This window comes from Tripterygium wilfordii, chromosome 10, assembly GCF_013401445.1.
Source record: "Tripterygium wilfordii isolate XIE 37 chromosome 10, ASM1340144v1, whole genome shotgun sequence".
Taxonomy (NCBI): domain Eukaryota; kingdom Viridiplantae; phylum Streptophyta; class Magnoliopsida; order Celastrales; family Celastraceae; genus Tripterygium; species Tripterygium wilfordii.
In genome coordinates, this window is record NC_052241.1 from 4,653,448 (window position 1) to 4,675,942 (window position 22,495).

General features: G+C 36.7%; 1 protein-coding gene across 1 annotated transcript; it reads right to left on the bottom strand.

Moving 5' to 3' along the window:
* Positions 1–847: 847 nt before the first annotated feature.
* LOC120006893 (CMP-sialic acid transporter 3-like) lies at positions 848–7,651 on the bottom strand. The gene is made up of 16 exons (XM_038857012.1): positions 7,347–7,651; positions 7,166–7,222; positions 6,854–7,037; positions 6,583–6,699; positions 5,063–5,119; positions 4,099–4,176; positions 3,823–3,867; positions 3,290–3,349; positions 3,013–3,138; positions 2,570–2,647; positions 2,277–2,346; positions 1,989–2,096; positions 1,698–1,831; positions 1,469–1,548; positions 1,292–1,340; positions 848–1,198 (listed from the first exon to the last, which is right to left on the bottom strand). Exons 3-16 carry the CDS (start codon positions 7,007–7,009, stop codon positions 1,142–1,144), a joined length of 1,215 nt encoding a protein of 404 aa, XP_038712940.1. The 5' UTR covers positions 7,010–7,037; positions 7,166–7,222; positions 7,347–7,651; the 3' UTR covers positions 848–1,141.
* Between the last annotated feature and the right edge of the window lie 14,844 nt (positions 7,652–22,495).

Genomic DNA, 22,495 nt, shown 5'->3' on the forward strand with positions numbered 1-22,495 from the left:
AAGCTACTCGTGATTCTCGATCACATGAGTGTCTCCGTATATCCATATAGGATAACGTAACTTTTCTATCCAATATATAACTTAATCATTAGATTAGTGGATGTATAATTTAATCCTATTCAAACAGTGTTTGGACAAAATGATAGTATAAAATATATGGTAATATGTCTGAACTACCCTCAACTAAATCAATTATTATTTTTTTACTTTTATTAATTTTAATTAAAGATAAAAAATGGTCAGATTTTTGTAACTAATGTGGCTATTTTTTTTTTTTCAAGAGTGCATGCAGTGAATAAAGTTTTTTTAAGAGTACATGCAATGAATAAAGTGATAGGTGGACGAGTTTTTTTCTTTTAAGATGGTGTTCTTATTATTTGTATGTTATCTTTTATGATATTTTCAAAAACCATCCAAACACTTAATAACATCATCAAAGAATAATTTTATATCATACAGACCCTTATCCCCTCCTCCAAATGGACTACTCATGGTTCTCGATGACATCCTAATTATCATTTTCTTTAAACGTGTAAAGATAGATATCAAAACTTGATTGGAACTCTGGAAGTAATAAAAAATTATATGAAGTAACAAAAAAAAGTAATTAATTTATATGAAATCAAAACTTAGCTAAAAGAAATAAAAATTGATATGAAACTTGGTTGAAAATAATAAAAAATGATATGAAATTAACTAATGCATGATCATCATGTCATGAATGAAGAAAATGATTACACGTGGTAAATTATCATTCATGTTATCATAAACTCCCGTTAGCCGATCCCAAATTTTTGGCATAAAAACTTGGACGTCGATGAAATAGTAAATCAAAAGGAACAGGAAGAAAAGAAGAACGATATAATGTTTCAATATTTGAATGGCAGCCGCAGGTCTTAAATTATACATATGGTGTCAGTGTCACATTCACAAAGAAGAACAAGGAGGATCCATCAGAGCTTTCTTGCTGTTCTTTCGCAATGAAGAAATAATTCAATCGCAAAGAGAAAAAAAATTCATTTCTTATGCTACTTATAATCTTCTCAGCCTCAAAAGTCCAGCAGACTGGGAATGTACACTCCAAAAGAATTTCTGAAACAGATTCAACTAAATAAAATTCATGTTGCAACCATAACCAGCTTCAGATGGGAAGAAGCGGTGCCCTCTCGTCGTGTTCGTGTCCAACTCGATGAGTAGCCTGCAAATATAGCAAAAAAATATGACGTTCAACATTGTTGCAGTCAAAGAAATCTCTAATAGACAACTTCAGCAAATTTACAGGAGTTCTTACATCTTCATTTGCTCCAGCAGCCATATTTATGAACGATACATCCTTCGACCTGAAGAGTAAGTGTACTTGGTCAAAAAAAATTCCCGTGACTTAATACAAGACCCCGATGATTCTTCAGTTTTATGAAATAATAATGAACAGACGATGGCAAAAAGGAAAAAAAAGAAAAGAAACTACCTTTGGTTGTTCTGACCATCCGTCGTTTCAGGGCCAAGATTTTGCTGTTCATCCTTAATCTTTGAAAGAGGTGAAAAGAACTGAACAAAAAAGATGGTTCTATTAATTTTCAATAACCTCCTCCCTCTCTCTCTCTCTCTCTTGTCTCTTAACTCTTAAGTTAGGTTGAGCTCTTCCAGGAAAAAATTTGTGCATAAGAAAGTGCGAGATTTGTTAATACTACACTTACCTGGTGCATCGAGATAAACACAATAGATATTCCCAAAATGAAGTTAATGGTCAGGGTATGGCCAAACAGGGCAGCAGATGCTATTCCCGTAAAAATTGTGGCGACAGTTGATGAATACTTTTTCAGGATTGTATCTGCAAGCATTGAAGAAGTTTAATTTAGTAATAGGCAGTATAAAATGCTAATAAAAGTGCAATACACAATACTGACACTAGTCCCAGAACACAAAACAGTCCAGATCACAGAAATCAAAAGTAGGAATACAGATGTTGTTCAGAAACAAACCACCACCTGCATATTTGAAAAAGAATGATGACAAAATCCCCTGGGCTGCATTGTTGCAAATCAAAAGCACTGTAGCCTTCGAATGTCCTCGCAAAATATCCAAGCTCCCAGGACCTAAAAGCATGGACATATGGAATCTCTAAGTACAAATATCGGGGATTAAGCTTGTATTCGATAATCAGGCGACTCGGTTGTTCAATTGCGGCTCATTAACTCGATAGGTCATGGTCATTCACAAGAAGCATGTGTCATTTTACATGGGAAATTCCCATACTAGATACTTGACATCCATACCTTTGAAAATGGCAGTTACAAGGATGCCTAAGAAGTTGAATATGGCACCATACCCGTACAGAAATAAATTCTGCAAAATGTATGAACCAAACATTCTCGTAAGACATAGCAAGAAATGATTGAATCAATAAAGTTACATTCAAACAACAAAACTTAGCTTTTCCTGAGGTAAGAAAGGAATATATGTGGAACAATCACAAAATAGTACACAACAAAATTTAAACACTAGTCTCAGATTGGCTCTAACATAAAGCAGTTAGCACATGGTATATCATGTGGCAGTGGAAATACACCTGAAGATAAATGCTAGTCTCAAACTGGCTCTTCAAAGCATACTCATTGTAGACTGATGCTAGAGATGGAACAGTTACCTGTATACATGTTTTCAAGTATTTAAGTCAGTATCTCCGAGGATATACATAGCATAACATGAAAACATGTTAAAAGTAAAATGATTAACACAAATTGTCTTTAGCTGATTCATGAGCATGGCTGGGAAGCACTTTCCAGTATTTTCTAGAAAAAAGAATAATAGTTTCTACATATTTATAAACAAATAAATGGGAAAAAAGATAAGACAGCATTTTCATGCACACAAGTTAGATACACATATATATGATGTCATTCGGTTCAGAAAGTTCAAAGTACAAATTTATAATTAACCATTCCTGAAGAAAAATAATCAAATATATCTGACATTCCATAAGAAATCAGTAAAAGCCAGATATTTACTTACAAATATCAGTGTGTATAAGTATGCCCCAGTTGCAACAACCGGTAAACCCAGTGAGGTGGTGCCCTCAGGTAGAGACCGCAATTGATTCACACAAATTCCAATGAGCAATAAAGCAAGAGCCTCCCACTGTCCAAAATCAATCAAATAATGTACGAAATAGAAAATTCATATAAAGTACTCAACAAAACTACTGTTCGCCTTGAGATTATTTTTCTTCAAATTTGGAAGGAAAAAGTGCAGTTTGGGTTATGAAGAAACAATTATAGTTTAAAAAAACCTGAATAATGGAAAATCGCCGCCTCATGATTATCTTCAGCAACATAGCAATCACCAACACCTGTAAATGTTTGCAAGATGATCTCTATATTATTCTTGAGGAAAAAAATGATAAAAGCCACTAACAAGTGCATCAAACATTTAATGTTCCAGAATAAAAAGGAGAAAGGACGCAAAATATAAGCGATCAACTATAATTAACAGGCAGCTCATTGAAAATCAAATAAATTGACTTGCTATTGCTAACAGTTTCACTTTCATATTGGACAGTTGGTTGTTCGCTAGTAAACTAGACAAGCAAATTTAATAGGGTATGCTCGACAGTCCTTTTTTTTCACCCACTTTCAGCCAGAGAAATCTTTGTGTTACTGTCCATCATAGTGAACAACTGGGGTACTAGAATCCTGGATACTATTTCCCCATAGATAATAAACTTGGATAAAGTGTAATCATAACCATAGTGTGCTTTCATGAAGCCTAAAAGATGGGGACCACATTAAAAATATCATGAGTAAAAATGTGTAATTAAGTTACCTTCATGTTACTCAGCATCTTCACAGTTGCTGGATTAAAATAAAGCTGCACAGGGGTCAGACAAAAGGGTCATTTGCAATCAAATATGATAAACTCAGCTTCAAAACACAAATGTTAGAGAAGGAAAGAAAAGCATAATAATTATTTTTTAAACATGAGCATGATCATCAAAATTTTCCATCAGAGTCTGTACCACAGAAGAATACAAATCATACAAATTAGTAGAAGAAGATATGGGGCAAGGAGTGCAGTAGACATTAGTGCTAAAACTTATACCTGCATTGTAAACTTCAAATAATTATTAATTGCATATAGGAAAGCAGGAACAGCAAGAAGTACATTGTTACGAGCCGCCTGCATGGGTGAAAGTGAAAAAAAAAAAGGCACATCAGGATAAGAAAGTTAATTTTGTCTTGGGGGACAGTAAAATTCAGCACATTACAAAGCAACAAGATTAGAAGATAGACACAAGAGAGATAAATGGACTCACAAAGTTCAAAAGGCATTTTGAACATAAAAGGCAATTCAACTAAAATGAAATTGAAAGCACACAATCTGGAAATTAAATGTAAGCATAAACAAAAGGATGGCCCCAAATGACTGCAAAGGAACTTCCTTTTCCAACAAGTACTGCTTAAATGGAGAAATTTAAATTAAAAAAAAAAAAGCACTACTTATTTTCTTGGCTAAATTGTCTTCCACTTTCTAGAATTTCATTCATTCATTACATTCTTCAAGAAAAATATTAACTTTTTTTCCTAAATTTGGATCAGCAACAGGGTGGCATTAGTTGACATAGGTGCAAAAAAGTCAAAATATGACAAACTAAAGCTATGTAAACAATCTAAAAAGAGGCATAAAGGGCATACAATTAAGTTAATTGTTATGGTTAGATCCCATCAATCCTACAGAATGTATATCACAGACCATCAAAAAATAACTTTTTATTTCCATAACATAGAAATTTTTTGTGATTGGTGCGAAACATTGAGTGACGGAGCACATGCCAATCATATCTAAAACGTTCCTATAGTAATCTCCAAAGAGTAAACTAACTTGCACACCAAGTAATAATTGCGAGTTCTACTCATGTGAGTGCCAAAGGGAATTCCGAACCTGATGACATCATCAGAATTCGACAACAAAGAATCTCATGTAAGACAAACCAAAGAAGGTCTATGTATCACTGCATAACATACATAATATAATGCAGATTTTCCATTCTAACAAGATGTTTTACCTGTACAAAGGTTGATACAGAGAGAAAAGACTTATCCCCTACTTTCTTGTGTCGTGCCTGGCAAATATTTAAATATCAATAAGAAAAAAAATTGCGAAATTATGGCAATAAGCAACAATTTATTGCATAAACATATAAAGAATTCAAATTCCCCCACTTGTAATTGAAGATTTGAAGGTCAAAAAAAACTTTCTACTGGAAGATTTGAAGAACGCTAGTCCAACCACAATAGGTAATCCAGCATGATTGGCACCAGATACGTTATACAAAGCAGTAGGTCAACCAGCCTGATAAGCATATCACCAGAAATTAAATTCTGGCTAAATATTGATGTTGCTTAAAATCTACTGATGTAAATTTTGTTTAGGATTGAGCGAATCAAAAACCCTAACCCCAAGTTAATCCCAAAAGTTGAGAACCCTTGGACAGATATTTCTCAATTACTGGGTTTTTAAACCTGAAACATAACAACCAGCAAACAAGAAATGTGGTTGTTCCTTTAATTTAAAACAATATTGCCCTGAATCTCTTAGGTAGGGTCGGATAGGCTCACCTTCCCCCCTCAGTCTCTCACCGAGTGTGTAGCAGTCTCTCACTAAACCTGTAAGCAATCTCTTCTATTGTAAATTGTCCAGGAATGATAAAATAAAAAAATCCAATAGGTTCTACCATGTTGACTTTCTCTTGTTTCTCAATCGTCTGTGAATTGGCATCAATTTCGTTTACTCTAACTTGTCGAAATCTGTGTCTGTGAGAGCTGCAAATTTGCCCTCTCTGACCTCTTCATTAGTGGAATTTGCAATAGATTCCTTTATAACAGCATTGTTCCCTCCGAAACTTCCTCTTCTAGCTAAAATTCACTTAGAACAAGGAAAGTTTGAACTTTTTATGCACCCATAGCATGCTGACCTGCTACTTCTTCAATTGTTGCTGCCACATGCTCACATTCTTCTCCCTTAACCTCCTGAAATTCAGCTTCTATTGCAACTAAACTCACCCTTGTCTTAAAACCAGCTTCTACCTATGTTTTTCCAAAAACTTAATCCATAAAAAGTCTACACGCTTAGAAGTAGGTTTAGTCATCTTCTCGATGTTACGACTGTAATTTACATCACTCCTTGTTGGCATAAACAGGTTAGAGAAGTAGTAGGCTGCTCAGAACCAATGCTCTGATACCAACTGATGTAGTTTTAAACTAATAATGTAGATTTTGCATATTTGGATAAGAAAACTCTCTTCCTTTATTTCTGAGGCAAGCAAGCCTTTGAATAGGGGTTTACAACCATTAGTTACCAAACGTTAGGATTTCCAAACTTGGCCCAGAACAACATAATGACTTCTAAAAAAATAACTAAAAGGGAAACATCTCCACAAAGGATTCTTTCACTCAAAAACAAACGTAATTTAAAGAAAATCCTCTAGGATTTCTACAAAACATAATTTAAAGGATATCCTCTTCTAATAAGGATTCCTGCAGTAAATATTCTATTCAAATTGGTAAGAGGTAAATTAAAACATACCTGTAATAAGAGCATGACAACTGCAAAGACAACTTTGGCCGCCTCAGTCAAAAAGTTAACACTCATCGGACTAAACTTGAAACTCCCATCAACCTTGGACATGTAAACCAATATCGGCTGCAAGAAAAGTGGGAAAGAAAGATACACATGTCAAACTAAACCCCAAACAATCCAATCCAGAAACTTTATATTTCATCAAATCAAATGCATTTGAATGCACACATTCAACTGTTCTTTTGGAAACTAACTAATGTTTGAGAGAATCAATCACCTGCAGACCAACCAAGATGCAGTCGCCAACAACCAAGAGAATGTTGAGGGCACGGGTCTTGGAGGAGACAGTGCTCCTATGCCTGTCATAGGCCTTGGAGACCGTTTTGCTATTTGGAGATGCAAATTTCGAGTGACAAACTCTGCATTCTATCATCCCTTCACCGCCCACTGTTTCTCCTAACCTGGCAACAATATTGATCCACTTGAAGCCACTGTTCCAATACATTCACAAGCAAACATGCACATACGCGAAAGAAACTAAGATCAAAAGAAAAAAAATGCAAACGCATGCATTAAGATTGGGACTTGCCTAGGAAAGTCACTAGCGACAACAAGAAGGAAGCAGATTGATCCTCCTCCTTCTAACCTGTCAACAACATCGACCCATTTGAAGGCATCAATTCATACAGGCACCCAAATATGAAAACGCGAAAATCACAAGTATTAGACTGGATTTGCTCATAAACGTAGGCGTAATATTGGGAACTTGCCTTGGCAAGTCACAAGTGAAAAAAGCACCCGAGTCCAAGAGGAGATGCCCGAAGCGGAACCCAAAAACGACAGATAGAGCTGAGCTTTTTCCGAGATCTCGAAAAGCTGACAGAGATCTGGAAATGGAAACTGAAGAATTGGATTGGATCGAGAGTTTTGCATATAAACACGGAGAGAAATAAGAGAGGGCAACGCCGGTAGGATGTAACGTCCCTGCTTCTCTACGGCTTATGGTTTGTTGAACGCTACACCCCTACTCCAATCAGATTAGGAGGACATGCGACGCGGGTGATCTGGTGTGGTGGTGGGTTCTACCGTCAGTTTCTTTATTAATATATATTAAATGATAATTATTTCTTTTAATGTGAGAAAATTTATTTATTTTTCCAGCAAAATTTATTACGATTTTGAGAGTAAAGATAGGGATGAATGAATTGGATAAACTATGCAGATTATTTGTGGTTGTAAAAATGATTAAATTTGTGATATAAACATTATCAAATTACTGTTTTTTCTTTATTTACAATCATTCCTCAAATCCCTAAGTATTATAGTCTTTAGAGTATATACAAGTATATCTACCGAGAAAATATTATTACCTCGATAAGATATTCCTTTCATTCTTACTCTATGTTGTTGTTGTTTACGGAATTTTTTTTTTGAGGTTATGGTTAATGATTCTCTCACTTTTCATCTCTACTTCTCAATAGACATGAGAGTTTCTTCTCATTCTACATTTGAGAATAAAAGTTATTTTTATGACAAAGAATCATGGGCCAAAAGCCTATATAACTTCTTGCGAGTAAAAGTTAATTTTTTATGACAAGAAATCATGGGTCAAAAGCCTATGAGTGTGTTTGATTGTAGTTTCAATAATAGTTTTCTATTTTTGAGACTTAAAGTGGATGTGAAAATTCATTTGGGTGTTGGTTTTTAGAAATTGTTTTGTAAAATTGAAAATCATTTTCGGTTTTCAAAAATAAAAAAAATCAAAACTAATATTTGATGTTTTGTAAAATTTTGGAGATAGACCAGTGACAAACTTGTAAAAAAGTTGAACTTATCTAGTGACAAACTTGGAAATAACTTGAACTTGCCTAAGCTTCTCTTTTCATTCCCCTTAGGATTCCTTTTCTCCTCCACAAGCACACCACGCCACATCATCGTCCGACCACCGATCTGGGGCACTAGACCATCGAAATGAATCTCTGGACTTCCACCATCAATTTTCGACCAAGCCTAGTCATCAGAACTCATCGTGGTCGCCCAAAATTCATTTGCAAGATCACAACCATCGTAGTTTCAAATGTCGTATCTGGACGCAAGAGGAGTCATCAACGGTTGCCACTATACTAGAGGGGTTACTCGGTTAGAGAACTACACAACCCCTGCCTTGATCAACTGGAACGGCCACCAGAGGCCGGAGATCTGACATTGGCTTAAACTATGTCAAAATGACTCAGATTTCTGTATTTGAATTTTATGGTTTCAACAAGAATGGCCCTTGGTCACAACAATTGGGCCAAAATTTGTTTCCAAAACTTCTTTCATCCTTTTTAGAAACTAAAAAATGAAATAATTTCCAAACAAACTCTATATATCTTGGATACTTAGATTGCTGATGTAATAATTCTCGTAAGAGCACAAGAGTGCGAATAGCACAATGTATGCAAGCATGAGGTCGATCCCACATAGACTAGTTAATCTAATTAATGTACCTAACTTTTTGTATGAATGAAAATTGATGAAGAATGAGAATATGTATGATGTAATTAAACTAACTCACAAAGGAATGAAAATTCAGATTTTTGGGATATCAATATGAGAAGAACACTAGGGCAGTGATTTCACCTAGCAATCCTATCATAAACATTCAATTAACAAACACATAATTATGGTTCAAATTTAAGGGTTGATTCTTTCTTAAATATGCTGATTCGTTCTTTCATTGTGCCAATAAATATTATCAACAATGGATTAATCATGTTCGTTCGTAGTCGTTAACCCAAAGCTAATAACTCATTACGATCTAAAGAACTATAACAACCAATCAATTCCCTAAACCTTGTTCATGACAATTGACAATTGATTTTCTTAATTCCAGTTCTACTAGGACACATTAATTCGGTTCGTTCCTTAGTCCTAACTAGATGAGTCTAATTGAGCATTCAATTGATGGTCAATCAATCAAACAAACAATAGACTATAAGCATGGAAATTAAAGATAAGGATCCTTGAATCAAAATTATGCATTCATTAAATTGAATACTTGCAATATTCATACTAGGCTACATCAAGCCCTAGCAAAGAAGTTTAGTTATAACTCATCATCCAAGAAGCAAAAACAAATCTAGAGAGAGAAAGCATAGAAGAGAGATGAAGAAAAGCCCTTTGAAATTAATAGAATTGTGGTTGAGAGAAAGCCTTGAATCTTTAGAATCCTTGATAAAGCTTGGAGAGGATGTGAGTTGCTGCCCAAAAACCCAGAAAAAGAATGTGTTGTGTCAACCAAAATTTTGTGGCCCTCTTTATATACTAAAGTTTGGAAATTGGGAAACCTAAAACTAGTCAAATTCGACACTCTACAACGTCGGGGGCAGATGGATCCCTCCATCATGTATATATCTTCTGACAGCAGTAGTTATGCAATTAGCGGATGGATCAATTTACACGGATGGATCAATATACACGGATGGATCTGCCAACTAATTATCTTCAAGAGGCAACAACTATGTAATTGACAGAGGGATCCTCCTACAAGGATAGATCCATCCTTGAAAACACTTGAGCGCAATTTTGCCTCTCTATTGCTCCATATGAATGCTCCAACTCCCCTACAATACAAGGAATTCGTATAATAACAACTCAATTCCATCAATTATTATAGAGAACTATATAAAAATACACACACAACTATAAAAAAGTTAATTTTTTATGATGAGACAATGGGCTAAAAGCCTATATACATCAAGGATACTTAGATTGTCTCACTCTTTCAATGTAAAACCCCAAATTTTTAAATAAAGACCAAATTAAATAGAATGAAAAGTTTAGTAGAGAAAAACAATAAATTTTTTAAACTAGTTTTTGAATCTTTTGAGTGCATGAAAAGTTTATTAAAAATTCATGCATCATGATTGATTGGTTGGCTTGAATGGATGTTAACGGTGGAGTTGGTTTATTGTGTGGCTGGTTGTGATTTGATGAATGATATAAGTGGTTGTGATAACCTTATTGTTGTTGTTTAGCTTTTGCGGTGGTTGTGCTCGTGACTCACCATAATAAAACGTTATCAGTGTCAGAATTATATATCTCCTTTCTATTATCCGCGTGATTATACTAGATATTTGAGCGTAACTATATCTGATGGTGGTTTCGGATTATCGTGTGTTGCCTTTTGATAGTTTTGATGGATGGTATTTGAGCGTCGCAACCTCTGATGCGGGTTCTGGACTGTCATGTTCTGCCTTTTGATAGTTGCGATGGATGGTATTTGAGCAACTCAGCCTCCGATAGTGAATCCGAAATGCCATGTGCTACCTATTGTTATTTGGATAGATTGTTGTGTTGGAAGGGTTGTGATGAATATGATTACATAAATATAATGCATGCTAATATATAATGCATTGTTGGTATTGATTGTGGCATGATCATATGCATTATTGTTTGCCATATTTATTATGGTTGTTAAGGTTGTTTGCTCTTTATTCATGTAGATTTAAACTACTCTATATTTTGTTCGTTTGTGGGTATTCGTATGACATTTGTTCTTTTCATGACTTGATATTTTGCTCACTCGGGTACCTGTCACATAGGTATTCGGGTTTCTGATACTTACCTTTACTAGGCTTTATAACTCACCCTACTATTTGTTTTTCCACTTTCATGTGTGTTTGAGGACGATTAATTCCGACGATGTGAGCGTGATATACCATGAATACATAATTGTGGGTTATGGATAGTGCTTTATTACATTGTTGTCGTTTCAACTTCCGCATATTTGATTTTGTTTGGTTTATTCTAAACATTTCTAGTATTTATTTTTATAATAAATACACTTCAAGGATTTTGACAAAATTTTTAACATTTTGTGGTTAGTTTAATAATTCCGCAAACCCCCTTTGAAACGAGTTGTTACACTTAAAATATCTGATAAAGTTGTAGGATTTTGATGTTGCGAATTGAACTCGAATGCCAAGGATTCACTCACTCAAAGTATCTAATAAGTTGTAGGATTTTGACATGACAAATTGAACTTGAGTCCTAAGGATTCATCCAGTTAGTTCAACCAACCTAGGCATGAGTATATAGTTAGTGTTTACACCATATTTATGCAGGCTTATGGGCTAGGCTAAGGTCAGAGTATAGGCTTGACAGAAGTGTTGGAGGTTGGGCTGCAGCCTGATTGCACGGGCTAGACGACGTGAGGTTATTTGGGCCTAGTGTAGTTGCAGTATTTGGGCCGTCAATTAAGTGGTTTATCTGGCCCAAATTAGGTGCAAAATCATGGAGATAAGATCAGTTATTGGTTTGTTTCTATAAATATGAGTTTGTTCCTACTTCCAAGGAAGTTGGTTGTCTAGTTCCCTATTATCATTGAGAGCCACCTTCTGCACGATTTAAACAGTATGAAGAGGGTCTCTGGAGACATGGAGCTTCCAGAGAAAACGGTTGAAGAAGATGGAGCATAACGGAGTGGATTTTGGGCCACTGCAGTCATGACAGTTATGACCATTTTTCTAGCTGATATGGGCGAAGTTCTAGCTTACATGGAGGTATTGATGCAGTATAAAAGCAAGAAGAGAAGAGAATAAACACACACATCAACACAAACACAAATGTCAGCCCATCGGCTTAAACTCTCAAGCATTCAAACATTCAAACTCTCAAACGCTCAAGCTCTCAAGCATTCTTGTCAATATTCTTGTTCTTAAGCTTTGTTATTACACACTCTTGTTTTCCAACCTCAATGTACATCTTTGTTCATCAATGAAGTGTTACATTCTGGCATTTTCATTCATTTCTGATTTGTCTAGTGTAGCGCACTTCAGTGGATCTAGAGTTCCTTAGAGTTTTCATGTTGAGACCATGATTTAAACCCTTTTCTCCTTACAATCATTTGATTAAAATGTTAGATTATCCGTGCAATCATAATACAGTCTATTTTACACTTTGAGACTGACTGTAAGTCCCTGACATCCTATAAAAAACACACAGACTGCACCTCTTTGTCTGGCACTTCTTCTGTCTGGTGGTCGACCAAAAAATCTGCCAAGGCCTGACCCTTAACTGCTTTCTGAGGCTTCCAGATCACAGTGAATTCTGTTAAAGCCAACGACCACTTGCCTATCCTTCCTGTCAAGAGTGGCTTTGATAGCATGTATTTCAACAAATCAGTCTTACATACAATAAAGACCTTAGACCTGATCAGAAAATGCCAGAGCTTTGTACAAGCAAAATATAAAGGTAGGCACATTTTTTCCATAGTAGAATACTTGATCTCAGTGTTGGTCAGCGATCTGCTCGGACAGTAGATGGCCTACTCTTGACCGTTTAGATTATCCTGGGCCAACAAGTAGTCTAGAGAATCGTGAGATGCTGACAGGTATAACTTCAGAGGGATTCCTTGTGCAGGAGGAACCAAAACAGGTGGCTTGCTCAAATATCCCTTAATTTTGTTGAAGGTCTGCTGATGCTTCTCCTTCCAACTAAAAGTTTCTTCTACTTTTAGCTTTAGCACATCTGAAAAGTCCTTGGTCTTTCCTGTCAGGTTAGAAATGAACCTTCTCAAATAGTTTACCTGGCCTAGAACCGTTGAAGCTCTTTCTTGGACGTTGGGACTTTAGCTTCCATGACAGCCTTAGCTTTATTTTGATCAACCTCGATTCCTCTTTGGTGTATAAGAAAACCTAGAAAATTTCCAACCTTGACTCCAAAAGCACACTTGAGTGGGTTGAACTTTAATTGATGAATCCTCATTGTAGTAACTGGTTTTCATCCGGCCCAAAAAAATAGAAAAACACAAAAAAGGTAAAAGCTCATTCTTGAGACCGCAAGCTCACAAAAATTCAAAAAAAGCCGCTTTTGGACCCACAAGCCTACAAAAACTCGTTTCCTTGACCCATAAGCCCACAGATATTCAAAAGTTTGTTTCTTGGATCCTTAAGCCCACAAACACCCAAATGTTAGCCCAATGAAACCAAACCCTAGAAATTATCTACAAAATAAGGAAATTAAAAGATTTTGGGAAATAAAACCTTAAAAAGGAAAAGATGACAATTTTTTAGGGTTTTGCAAAAGGAATGAAAAATACAAAAAGGGGTAATTTTCTTAGGGTTTCTAAAGAGGAAGAAAATAAGGTTTAAGGGGACTTTTTGGTAAAAGAGTAGAAATAGGGTTTTTGTGTGAGGGTACGGCATTATATAAGGGAGCTAAGGGGGAGGAGAGACGAAAACAAAAAAAAAGAAATTAAGAGAGGAAGAAAAAGAGAGGAGGAGTGAGAGAAGAAAAAGAAGGAGGGAGTTGTAAAGAACAAGAAGAGAAAACAAAGGCTGAAATTGAGAGAAAAGAGGGAGTAGCCGCACAAGAGAAGAGTTTCTGTATGTGGTTGGTGTGTGGTTCCTATCTCTGCAATTTTTTTTTTATTATTTGAATATATTTCTAATGTGCATGTGTTAGCTGTTCGGTTCCATGGTGCATTAAATCTGATTCACATCATTGGTTTTGTTGATGAGGAGCAACGGAGGTTCTGCATGTGGTTTGCATGGGTTGTTGGTATATGTTTGCTTGTGTCTTAGACTTTTTTAGTTGTATGTGTATGTGGTTATAGGTTTGATGTGAATGAAATCTGGTCTTTGTTATTCTTTGATCCGAATATGTATATGTGTATATAGGCACTGTTTAGGATTGTATATAAGTATATGATATATGTGCTATATGTGTTTATGGGTGATATACATATGGTTTGGGTTTGTGTGAATAAGCACGATATGTGTGTGTGCACGGTGTATATATGTGTATATCATAGTACTGTATATATGTTTATATATAGGAGTACATATACGTATATATGTTTATATGTTTATAATTGAGAATCCATCTTTTGACCCATTTTTGTGTTGATGATGGGGTTTGGATCGTGCTTGACCCCACTTGGGCCGAAGGGCATACTTAGAGGATTTGGGCCGGAATTATTGAGAGCTTGAGTAATTTTTAGATTTTGTCTCGATTATTGTCATTTGTAATGTGCATATATTTGGCCCTTAGGTTGGATAATTTATTCATATTGGCATGTAATTTGGACATTTATTATTCGAATTATTTTTATTTACTATGAGTGTATGAATTTAAAATTGAATGTAGGTCAATTTAATTAAGGAAATCATAAGTTGATTCCCTTTATTTGGATTATGGGTCTTATTTGATTTCACTTATGAATTTGTCATAAATTGGCAATAATAGGTTAAATTGATAGATGACATTTTCCTAAATAATTATTTATACCATAAGTTGGTATTTAAAATTTAACCTACCAAAAGTTGGTAGGGTATTTTCATTAAACCTATCATAAGTTAATGGTAATAATTCAAACTTTTTTTTTTCTAAAAAAAAACTATCATAAGTTGATAGTAATATTCCAAACTTTTTTTTTCAAACACTATCATAAGTTGATAATGTTATTTCAAACTTTTTTTCCAAAACTATCATAAGTCGATAGTAATATTACAAACATTTTTTTAAGTACTATTATAAGTTGATAGTATTGTTACAAATCTTTTTCCAAAAAACTATCATAAGTTGATAGTGTTTTTCATACAAACTTTTTCTCAAAACAATTATATCTTGCAAAGAGCAAGTTTCCATGAGATAGCCATTAAATTAATTAGGGAAACCGTTTTCAAACGGGAGTTGTGGGGTGCCTAACACCTTCCCCACACTCAATCGATCCCCGTACCCTTTTTCTCTGGTTCGTAGGTTTTTATGGTGTCCAATTGCACCATAAATCAATTGGTGGCGACTCTAAACATTTTTCATCCTCCAACACCGATCCGCGTCGTGATCCCGGTTGCGACACTCATCCTTTCAAGACTTTTCCTTAAGTGCTTAATGTGGTCTTCTATTTTCTTGGACTTGACTACAATGTCATCGATGTAGACTGCAAGAGAGTAGCTTATCATATCATGAAAGATTGCATTTATTGCTCTTTGATACGTTGCGCCTGCGTTTTTCAGACCGAAGGGCATCGCTACGTACTCATAGGTACCAAGAGCCCCAGGACACCTGAATATAGTCTTATGGGTGTCCTCTCTAGCCAGCATAATCTATTGCTATCTGGCGTAACCGTTCATCACAGACAGCAGCTCATTCTGGGTAGCATCATTGATCAGCATATCTGCTACAGGTATCACATAAACATCCTTAGGTGTAGCTGTATTCAGATCCCTATAGTCTACATAAATTCTGATTTTCCCATTTTTCTTGACCACCGGTACAATGTTGGCCAACCATTCGGTGTACCTGATCGGTCGTATGAAGCCTGCTCGAAGCAGCCTCTAGATTTCCTCTTTAACCTTCAACTCCACTTCAATTGACAATCGTCTTGGAGTTTGTCTGACCTACTTGCAGTCAGGATAGACAAGAAGCCTGTGTTGGACTAGATCACAGCTTAAACCTAACATTTCATTATAATCCCAAGCAAAACAATCTCGGTACTCACTCAGTAGTTTGATCATCCGTACCTTCAGATTGTTGTTTAGAAGTTTACTGATGTATGTAGGTCGAGGATCCTCCTTTGTGCCCAAGTTGATCTCTTCTAGGGGATCATGCACTTCAGTTTTCGAATCTTCTAACTTTGGTGGCGCCTTCTTTAAATCATCCGTCTGAATCTCATCACCTTCAGGCACCAACTCTTCTTCTTCAAAGATCATTTCTGCTTCGTTCTGCTCCCACACTTGATCTCCTGCTAGTCTATCCAGTGTGGCTTGCATCTGGGCTTTTCTGACTGTGGCCAGCACTACACTCTTCTCTTCTTGGGAGAAAGACATCAAGGAATTTCTTCAATGATCGGAATTGAGGTTGGCCTATATGGCACAATTGCCTTTGGCCTGAGCATCTCTTTTGCTCTTTTCAGAACAAAATTGAATTCTGTCTTGGATGCAGACAGATACTTTGGATCTCCATCATTAGTATGGTCGAAGAACTTTATCGATCTCATGTCTTTATCATAATATCCAGCTTCTACATTGTTTGCATTGGCTTTGAACGACTTTCTGTCCACCCATACTACCTCCACATCATTGTCTTTCCAAAAAAGTAGAAATTGATGCAAAGAAGACGGCACACACCAATTGGTGTGTATCCAGTCCCCGCCAAGTAATGCATGATAATTGGCTTGAGAGTTAATAACAAAGAATGCAGTTGAAGAGGTCTTACTACCCACAATCAGTTGAATTGGCAGCACTCCTACTGCTTTGGTGACTTCTCCAGTGAACCCTGCCATTGTTACATCTGTTGGGATTAGATCGTCCTCTGTCAGACCAAGTGAACTCAAGACCATAATTGGCATTGTGTTGACAGCTGACCCATTGTCCACTAGCACCTTTCTGATAGGATGACCATTCATTTGAGCTTGAATGTACAGTGGGCATGTGTTGGGTCATATCGTAGGAAGGCTTCTCGAAAACCACCCTTTTAGGCTTATCATCGTCAACGGTCTGGATAATAACCGCGCTTTGACTCTTCTCAGCACCTTTCCCTTCTGGCTTGGTTGGCTTGTAAGTCTCAGATGCTTGATATGCAAGCGGCAACATGATTGCACTGCATTGATATTTAACATGAATAGTTCCTACCATGAAACAATCAAAAGTATGACCAACCTCATTAGAAGAGCTACCCACGGATTCAACATCTTCAGTTGCTTGTCTGCCAGGATACTTTCTACGTTTGGCCTCCTTTGGTTTAGGCTTAGTCATCTGGATTTGATGAATGGACTTGATTGGAGGAGTCTGATATTCCACCTTCATCAAATACTTGGATGGTCTATCCCAGTTGAACGAGTGATGAACTTCTTTGACTTTTTGGTGATGTTGCTCTAGATAATATGACTCCCATCATTTTATGTGACCTGCTGCTGTGAATGCTTCAATTCTATACTTGGCGGCAAGATTTTGCCTCTGTAGTCTACGTTTCTAAGTCCGAGTTAATGTAGAGGGGATTTTCTATGTTGCACCCGATGCCACCTTCCATCATGGTCAATTTTAGGAGGAATGACATACCTTGGGCTGTGGTTCTGCTGAAAATCTTTTGATGGACATCTCTGTGTAAGCAAAATCTGTGCATCCTTTGGATTGTGTATACATTTCGGCCTCCATTCAAGCCTTTGAGTCCTTTCCCGATTGACATTCCTCTCAAATTGAATTTTGTTCAGCAAATTCCTCAAGGTAGCCTTGACTACATTGATTGTTGCTACGGGTAGGAACGAATCCTCTTCTATCAGCATAGTCTCATTGTCAGGAAATTTGATGGTTCCCTTCTTGATATTTTTCTGTATCATATTTCGCAAACCCCAACAACTAACAGTAGGATGTGACCAAAGATCATGATACTTACAGTATTCCTTGCCCTTCAACTCTTCTTTGGTAGGCATTTTGTGACCAGAAGGAAGCGATAAGAATTTTTCCACAAGAAGGAAGTCAAAGATCTATTCAGTCTTGGTCGTATCGAAGGTATATTGCATCCCATTGTTGGTTGATTTCTTCAATCCGTCTTTTGGTTTGGTCAGAGAAGGATACACGATGGGGCTTGCATTCTTGACTATGTCTGCAGTTTCCACATTGTGCTGCATTTCTTGATAGTAAGTGCCTGTTGAATTCTTTCTTCTCCGAGATTCTTCCTTAAGCAAGTCTTCATACTCCGTAACCTTGGCTGCAAGTTCATAGAAATCTTGAAATTTCGTACCTTGAAACTTTTTATGAAGCTCTATATCGAGACACCGCCGACCCATCTTCACATATTCGGTCTCAGGAAGGACAATCTTGCACCGGTTTCTCATCTTTTTGAATCTAGCTAGGAATGCGTCTGAGCTTTTTCTTGGCCGCTGGGTCAGTCTAGACAGTTCAACAATGCAAACTTCTTGCTCAGCTCTGAAGAATTGGGTGTGGAAAGCTCTCTCCAAGACCCGATAGAGTTTCTTGGTAGTGTGAAAAACCATGTGAATGCTGGTCCGGTCAAGGAATTTGGAAAAAGATGAAGTTTGAAGTTCTCAAAGTTGGCAAGCTCACCGCATGGGACTGTGAAACGTTCGATATGCTCAACAGTAGATTGGATTTCATCTCCTTCGAAGAATAAGGTGAATTCTGGAACTCTGAATCCCCGAGGGAATGGATTCTCCCGATCAATGTACTCCATGTATGGCTTGTGATATTCAAGACGCCCCACCTGTCTGAGGCCGGGTCCATAGAGTTCTTGAACAACATTCCTAGCTATATCAACATCTACAGATGGAGCTTGAACAGTAGGATTGTCATAAACAATAAACCCAGGAACTCGAGAAGAGTCTCCCTGATGGTTATTACTGGTTACCTCATTCTGCTGGTAGACTACAGGCAAGACATTTGGGTTGGTGCTTGCAAAAACATGTGATTGCGTCTTTGGTGCCGGTGACCACCCAATGCTGACCTTAGCAACAAATGGCATGGTTTCATCCCTCTTGTGAGGTGGAGTGTACCTTGAATGATTTTGGTCGTTGATGGAATCTTGGGATCCAGACGCATGCCCCCCGAGTTCAGAACTCTTCTGCTTTTCCTTTCCATCCTTAGCAAGTATCTCCCATGACTCGGCTGGAATGGATGAACAAGCAACGGTCTGGACTGTAGTCTGTATTGAATCTGCATTGCGACAATGAGCTTGGTTTCCAGCTCCTTTAACTTTGCATCCCATGCATTGGTCTGCATAGCTTGAACTGGACTTGAAGGCCTACTTACAGTGGCCTGCACTCTTGGTGGTGGACTTTGAAGAAGTGGTTCTCCTTCAAAAGTTGGTAATGATTGATTGAGTCCTGCGGTTATAGGATCTCCCTAAGGAAGTTCACTTCCTATTGCAATATCTTTATCAAATCTTTGAGTTTTTGGTGGCATTTTCAATCAAATTGATTGTAGTCCCATTGGGTGTGCCAAAAAGGATGTTGGCTCTATTTGGCTGTAGATGCCAAAAAGATCACCCCTGCCCTTTATGGAGATGAGATTGGACGGTTGCAGGTGTGCCAGAGACTTGCAGTCAGTCTCAAAGTGTAAAACAGACTGTATTGTGAGTGCACGGATAATCTAACTTTTGAATCAAACGATTGTAAGGAGAAAAGGGTTTAATCATGGTCTCAACATGAAAACTCCAAGGAACTCCCGCTGAAGTGCGCGTCACTAGATAAATCAAAAATGAATGAAAATGCCAGAATGTAACACTTCATTGATGAACAAAGATGTAGATTGAGGTTGGAAAACAGGAGTGTTTAAGAACAAAGCTTAAGTAAGAACAAGAATATTGACAAGAATGCTTGAGAGCTTGAGCGTTTGAGAGTTTGAATGTTTGAATGCTTGAGAGTTTAAGTCAATGGGCTGGAATTTGTGTTTGTGTTGATGTGTGTGTTTATCCTCTTCTCTTTTTGCTTTTATACTGCTTCAATACCTCCATATAAGCTAGAACTTTGCCCATATCAACTAGAAAAATGGTCATAACTGTCATGACTGCAGTGGCCTGAAATTCACTCCATTATGCTCCATCTCTTCAACCGTCTTCTCTAGAAGCTCCATGTCTCCAAAGACCCTCTTCATACTGTTTAAATCGTGCAGAAGGTGGCTCTCCATAATAATAGGCAACTAGACAATCAACTTCCTTGGAAGTAGGAACAAACCAATATTTATAGAAACAAACCAATAACTGATCTTATCTCCATGATTTTACACCTAATTTGGGTCAGATAAACCACTTAGTTGATGGCCCAAATACTTCAACTACACTCGGCCCAAATAACCTCACTACGTCCAGCCCGTGCAATTAGACTGCAGCCCAACCTCCAACGCTTCTGTCAAGCCCATACTCTGACCTTAGCCCAGCCCATAAGCCTGCACAAATATGGTGTAAACAGTTAGTTTGAACCATACAACTATTCTTTTTTAGTAAAATATTCAAATTCAAGGCATTTAGGGGTTTGGCTTGGACATCCTTATTTTTAAAATTTTATTGGTAGAAGTATTGAAGAAAAAAGAATTAAAAGGTTCTTGACAAGACTTCAACCAAATAAATGTTATAAGTTATAACTACAACATAAATTAATTTAGCAAAACAGACGTTAGGCTTGGTCTCTCGATAAGAACAAATAACCAAGAGAGAGTGTTATCAAGATGAAACACAGATTATGGAATCCATCGTTTTCAAATGTGTTTTTTTTGTGAAACAATTAAACTGTGATCACATCACACAAACCCATCAGAGGTTCTTGAGGTTGACCAAATAATCAACTACTTTATAAAATATACCTTCTGAATTGATCCAATAACTCAAATTACCATTACGTACTTTAAACCAATATATAAGCCTATTTGGTGTACAATTTTGCAACAACGTTAATGCTACTAGGTCTTGATGGTGCACCGAACAGTAATTTGGTAGCCCAAATTCCTAGACAATTTTAATACAATAAAATGGCAATTGTGCAATTGTCCAATATTCTACAATTTTTAGGCAATTTTGATGTTTGTATGAGATTTCATTTTTTAACCTTGCTTTAAAAATGAAATTTCCTTAATACCCTTATACTATGATCTCAATTTCGAGATATGTTTGTCGATCAACTACGGAGCGCATGATGAACAAATTTATCTATATTTTGTAATATGTTAAAAAATGTATGAATTTAGTTGTATAACATTTTATCTTAAGCCTCATATTTCAAAATATATCTAACTTTTATTTTTAGTTTATTAAATTAATATTAAATATTTATTTAGTATTTATTTTACTATTTATTTCAATCTGTTACAAGTTAAAAGTATAATACACCTATACATAATTTGCCACAACAAGTTTAACAACATAAATGTTACCAGCAAAAGTATAACCAAACCACTACCAACATTTCAGGCACCATATTTACAACTACTTGTTATCAGCATTTATACTATCAGAATTAATGCTAGCATTAATGTTATTGTCAAAATTATACACCAAATGGACTTTATACCCCTGGTTACAAGTAATTGATGAGCTATATGAGTTTTCCTCTTGTTATGCCCTTAACTTCTCTCAACAAGGCACGGCTAGCGCTGCTGCTGCTTAAACAAATATTGCAATGAACCATTGGTTGTTTTTGTAAAGAGATAAGTACCGAAATGGGCCTGGTACTTTCGAAAAAGAGTCAATCAAGCCTCTCTATTTTGTTTCGGGCTAAACGAATCCCTATACTTTGAAAGTTGGTATCCGTTTACCCTTCCACCAAACTACCGTTTAAAAAAAAGTTGATGCGGACTTCAATACGTCACATGGCTTTGGTTTGGCTAAAAAATAAAAATTAGGTGGAAAATGTGACATGACTCCCAAAAAAATTAAAATCCAAAATCCCTAGTCCTTCTTCTTCTTCCTCATGGAGTTACCTCTGGCAACCCTGTGCGTCAAAAATTCACTAGAAATTTGCACTCTTGTTCTCAATTTCATGACGGCCAGAGTGTAACAAGAGTGCCCTTCAACCATTGGGGGTAACACTTTTTTACAAGGGAGACTTTTCTCTGCTTATCTTCTGCTCCATTGTTCTTTAATCTCCAAATTTGAAGGTGCAAGTGACAGAGTTCAAAAGAGGGAGGCTTTTGATATGTTAACATGCGTATTTTCCATGCCACTAGTTAGGTATTATAATGCTCCACCTTAGTCTCCACATATCTCCAATACCACCACCACCTCCCTCTCCCCCTCCACTGCTGCCTTGAAATCCAATTTCCTCTCTTTCACCACCAAGAACCCATTTGTTAAATTTTTGAAAAATCCACTTGTACGCAACAATGAGAACCAAAGACGAACCTCCCCAATCGAAATAATGAGCATGGACGCTGGGATTGGCATGATGGGGACGAACTTGGACTAAAAACTTACACTGTGGCAGACT

What these genes read in the sequence shown, in the direction of transcription:
- LOC120006893 (XM_038857012.1), bottom strand. Translation starts at nt 7,009, where the DNA reads ATGATAGAATGCAGAGTTTGTCACTCGAAATTTGCATCTCCAAATAGC. An exon ending in CTGTATCAACCTTTGTACAG is followed by an intron (nt 4,177 to 5,062) that starts GTAAAACATCTT and finishes TCACCCATGCAG; the next exon opens with GCGGCTCGTAACAATGTACT. An exon ending in GGCGATTTTCCATTATTCAG is followed by an intron (nt 3,139 to 3,289) that starts GTTTTTTTAAAC and finishes GATTTTGGACAG; the next exon opens with TGGGAGGCTCTTGCTTTATT.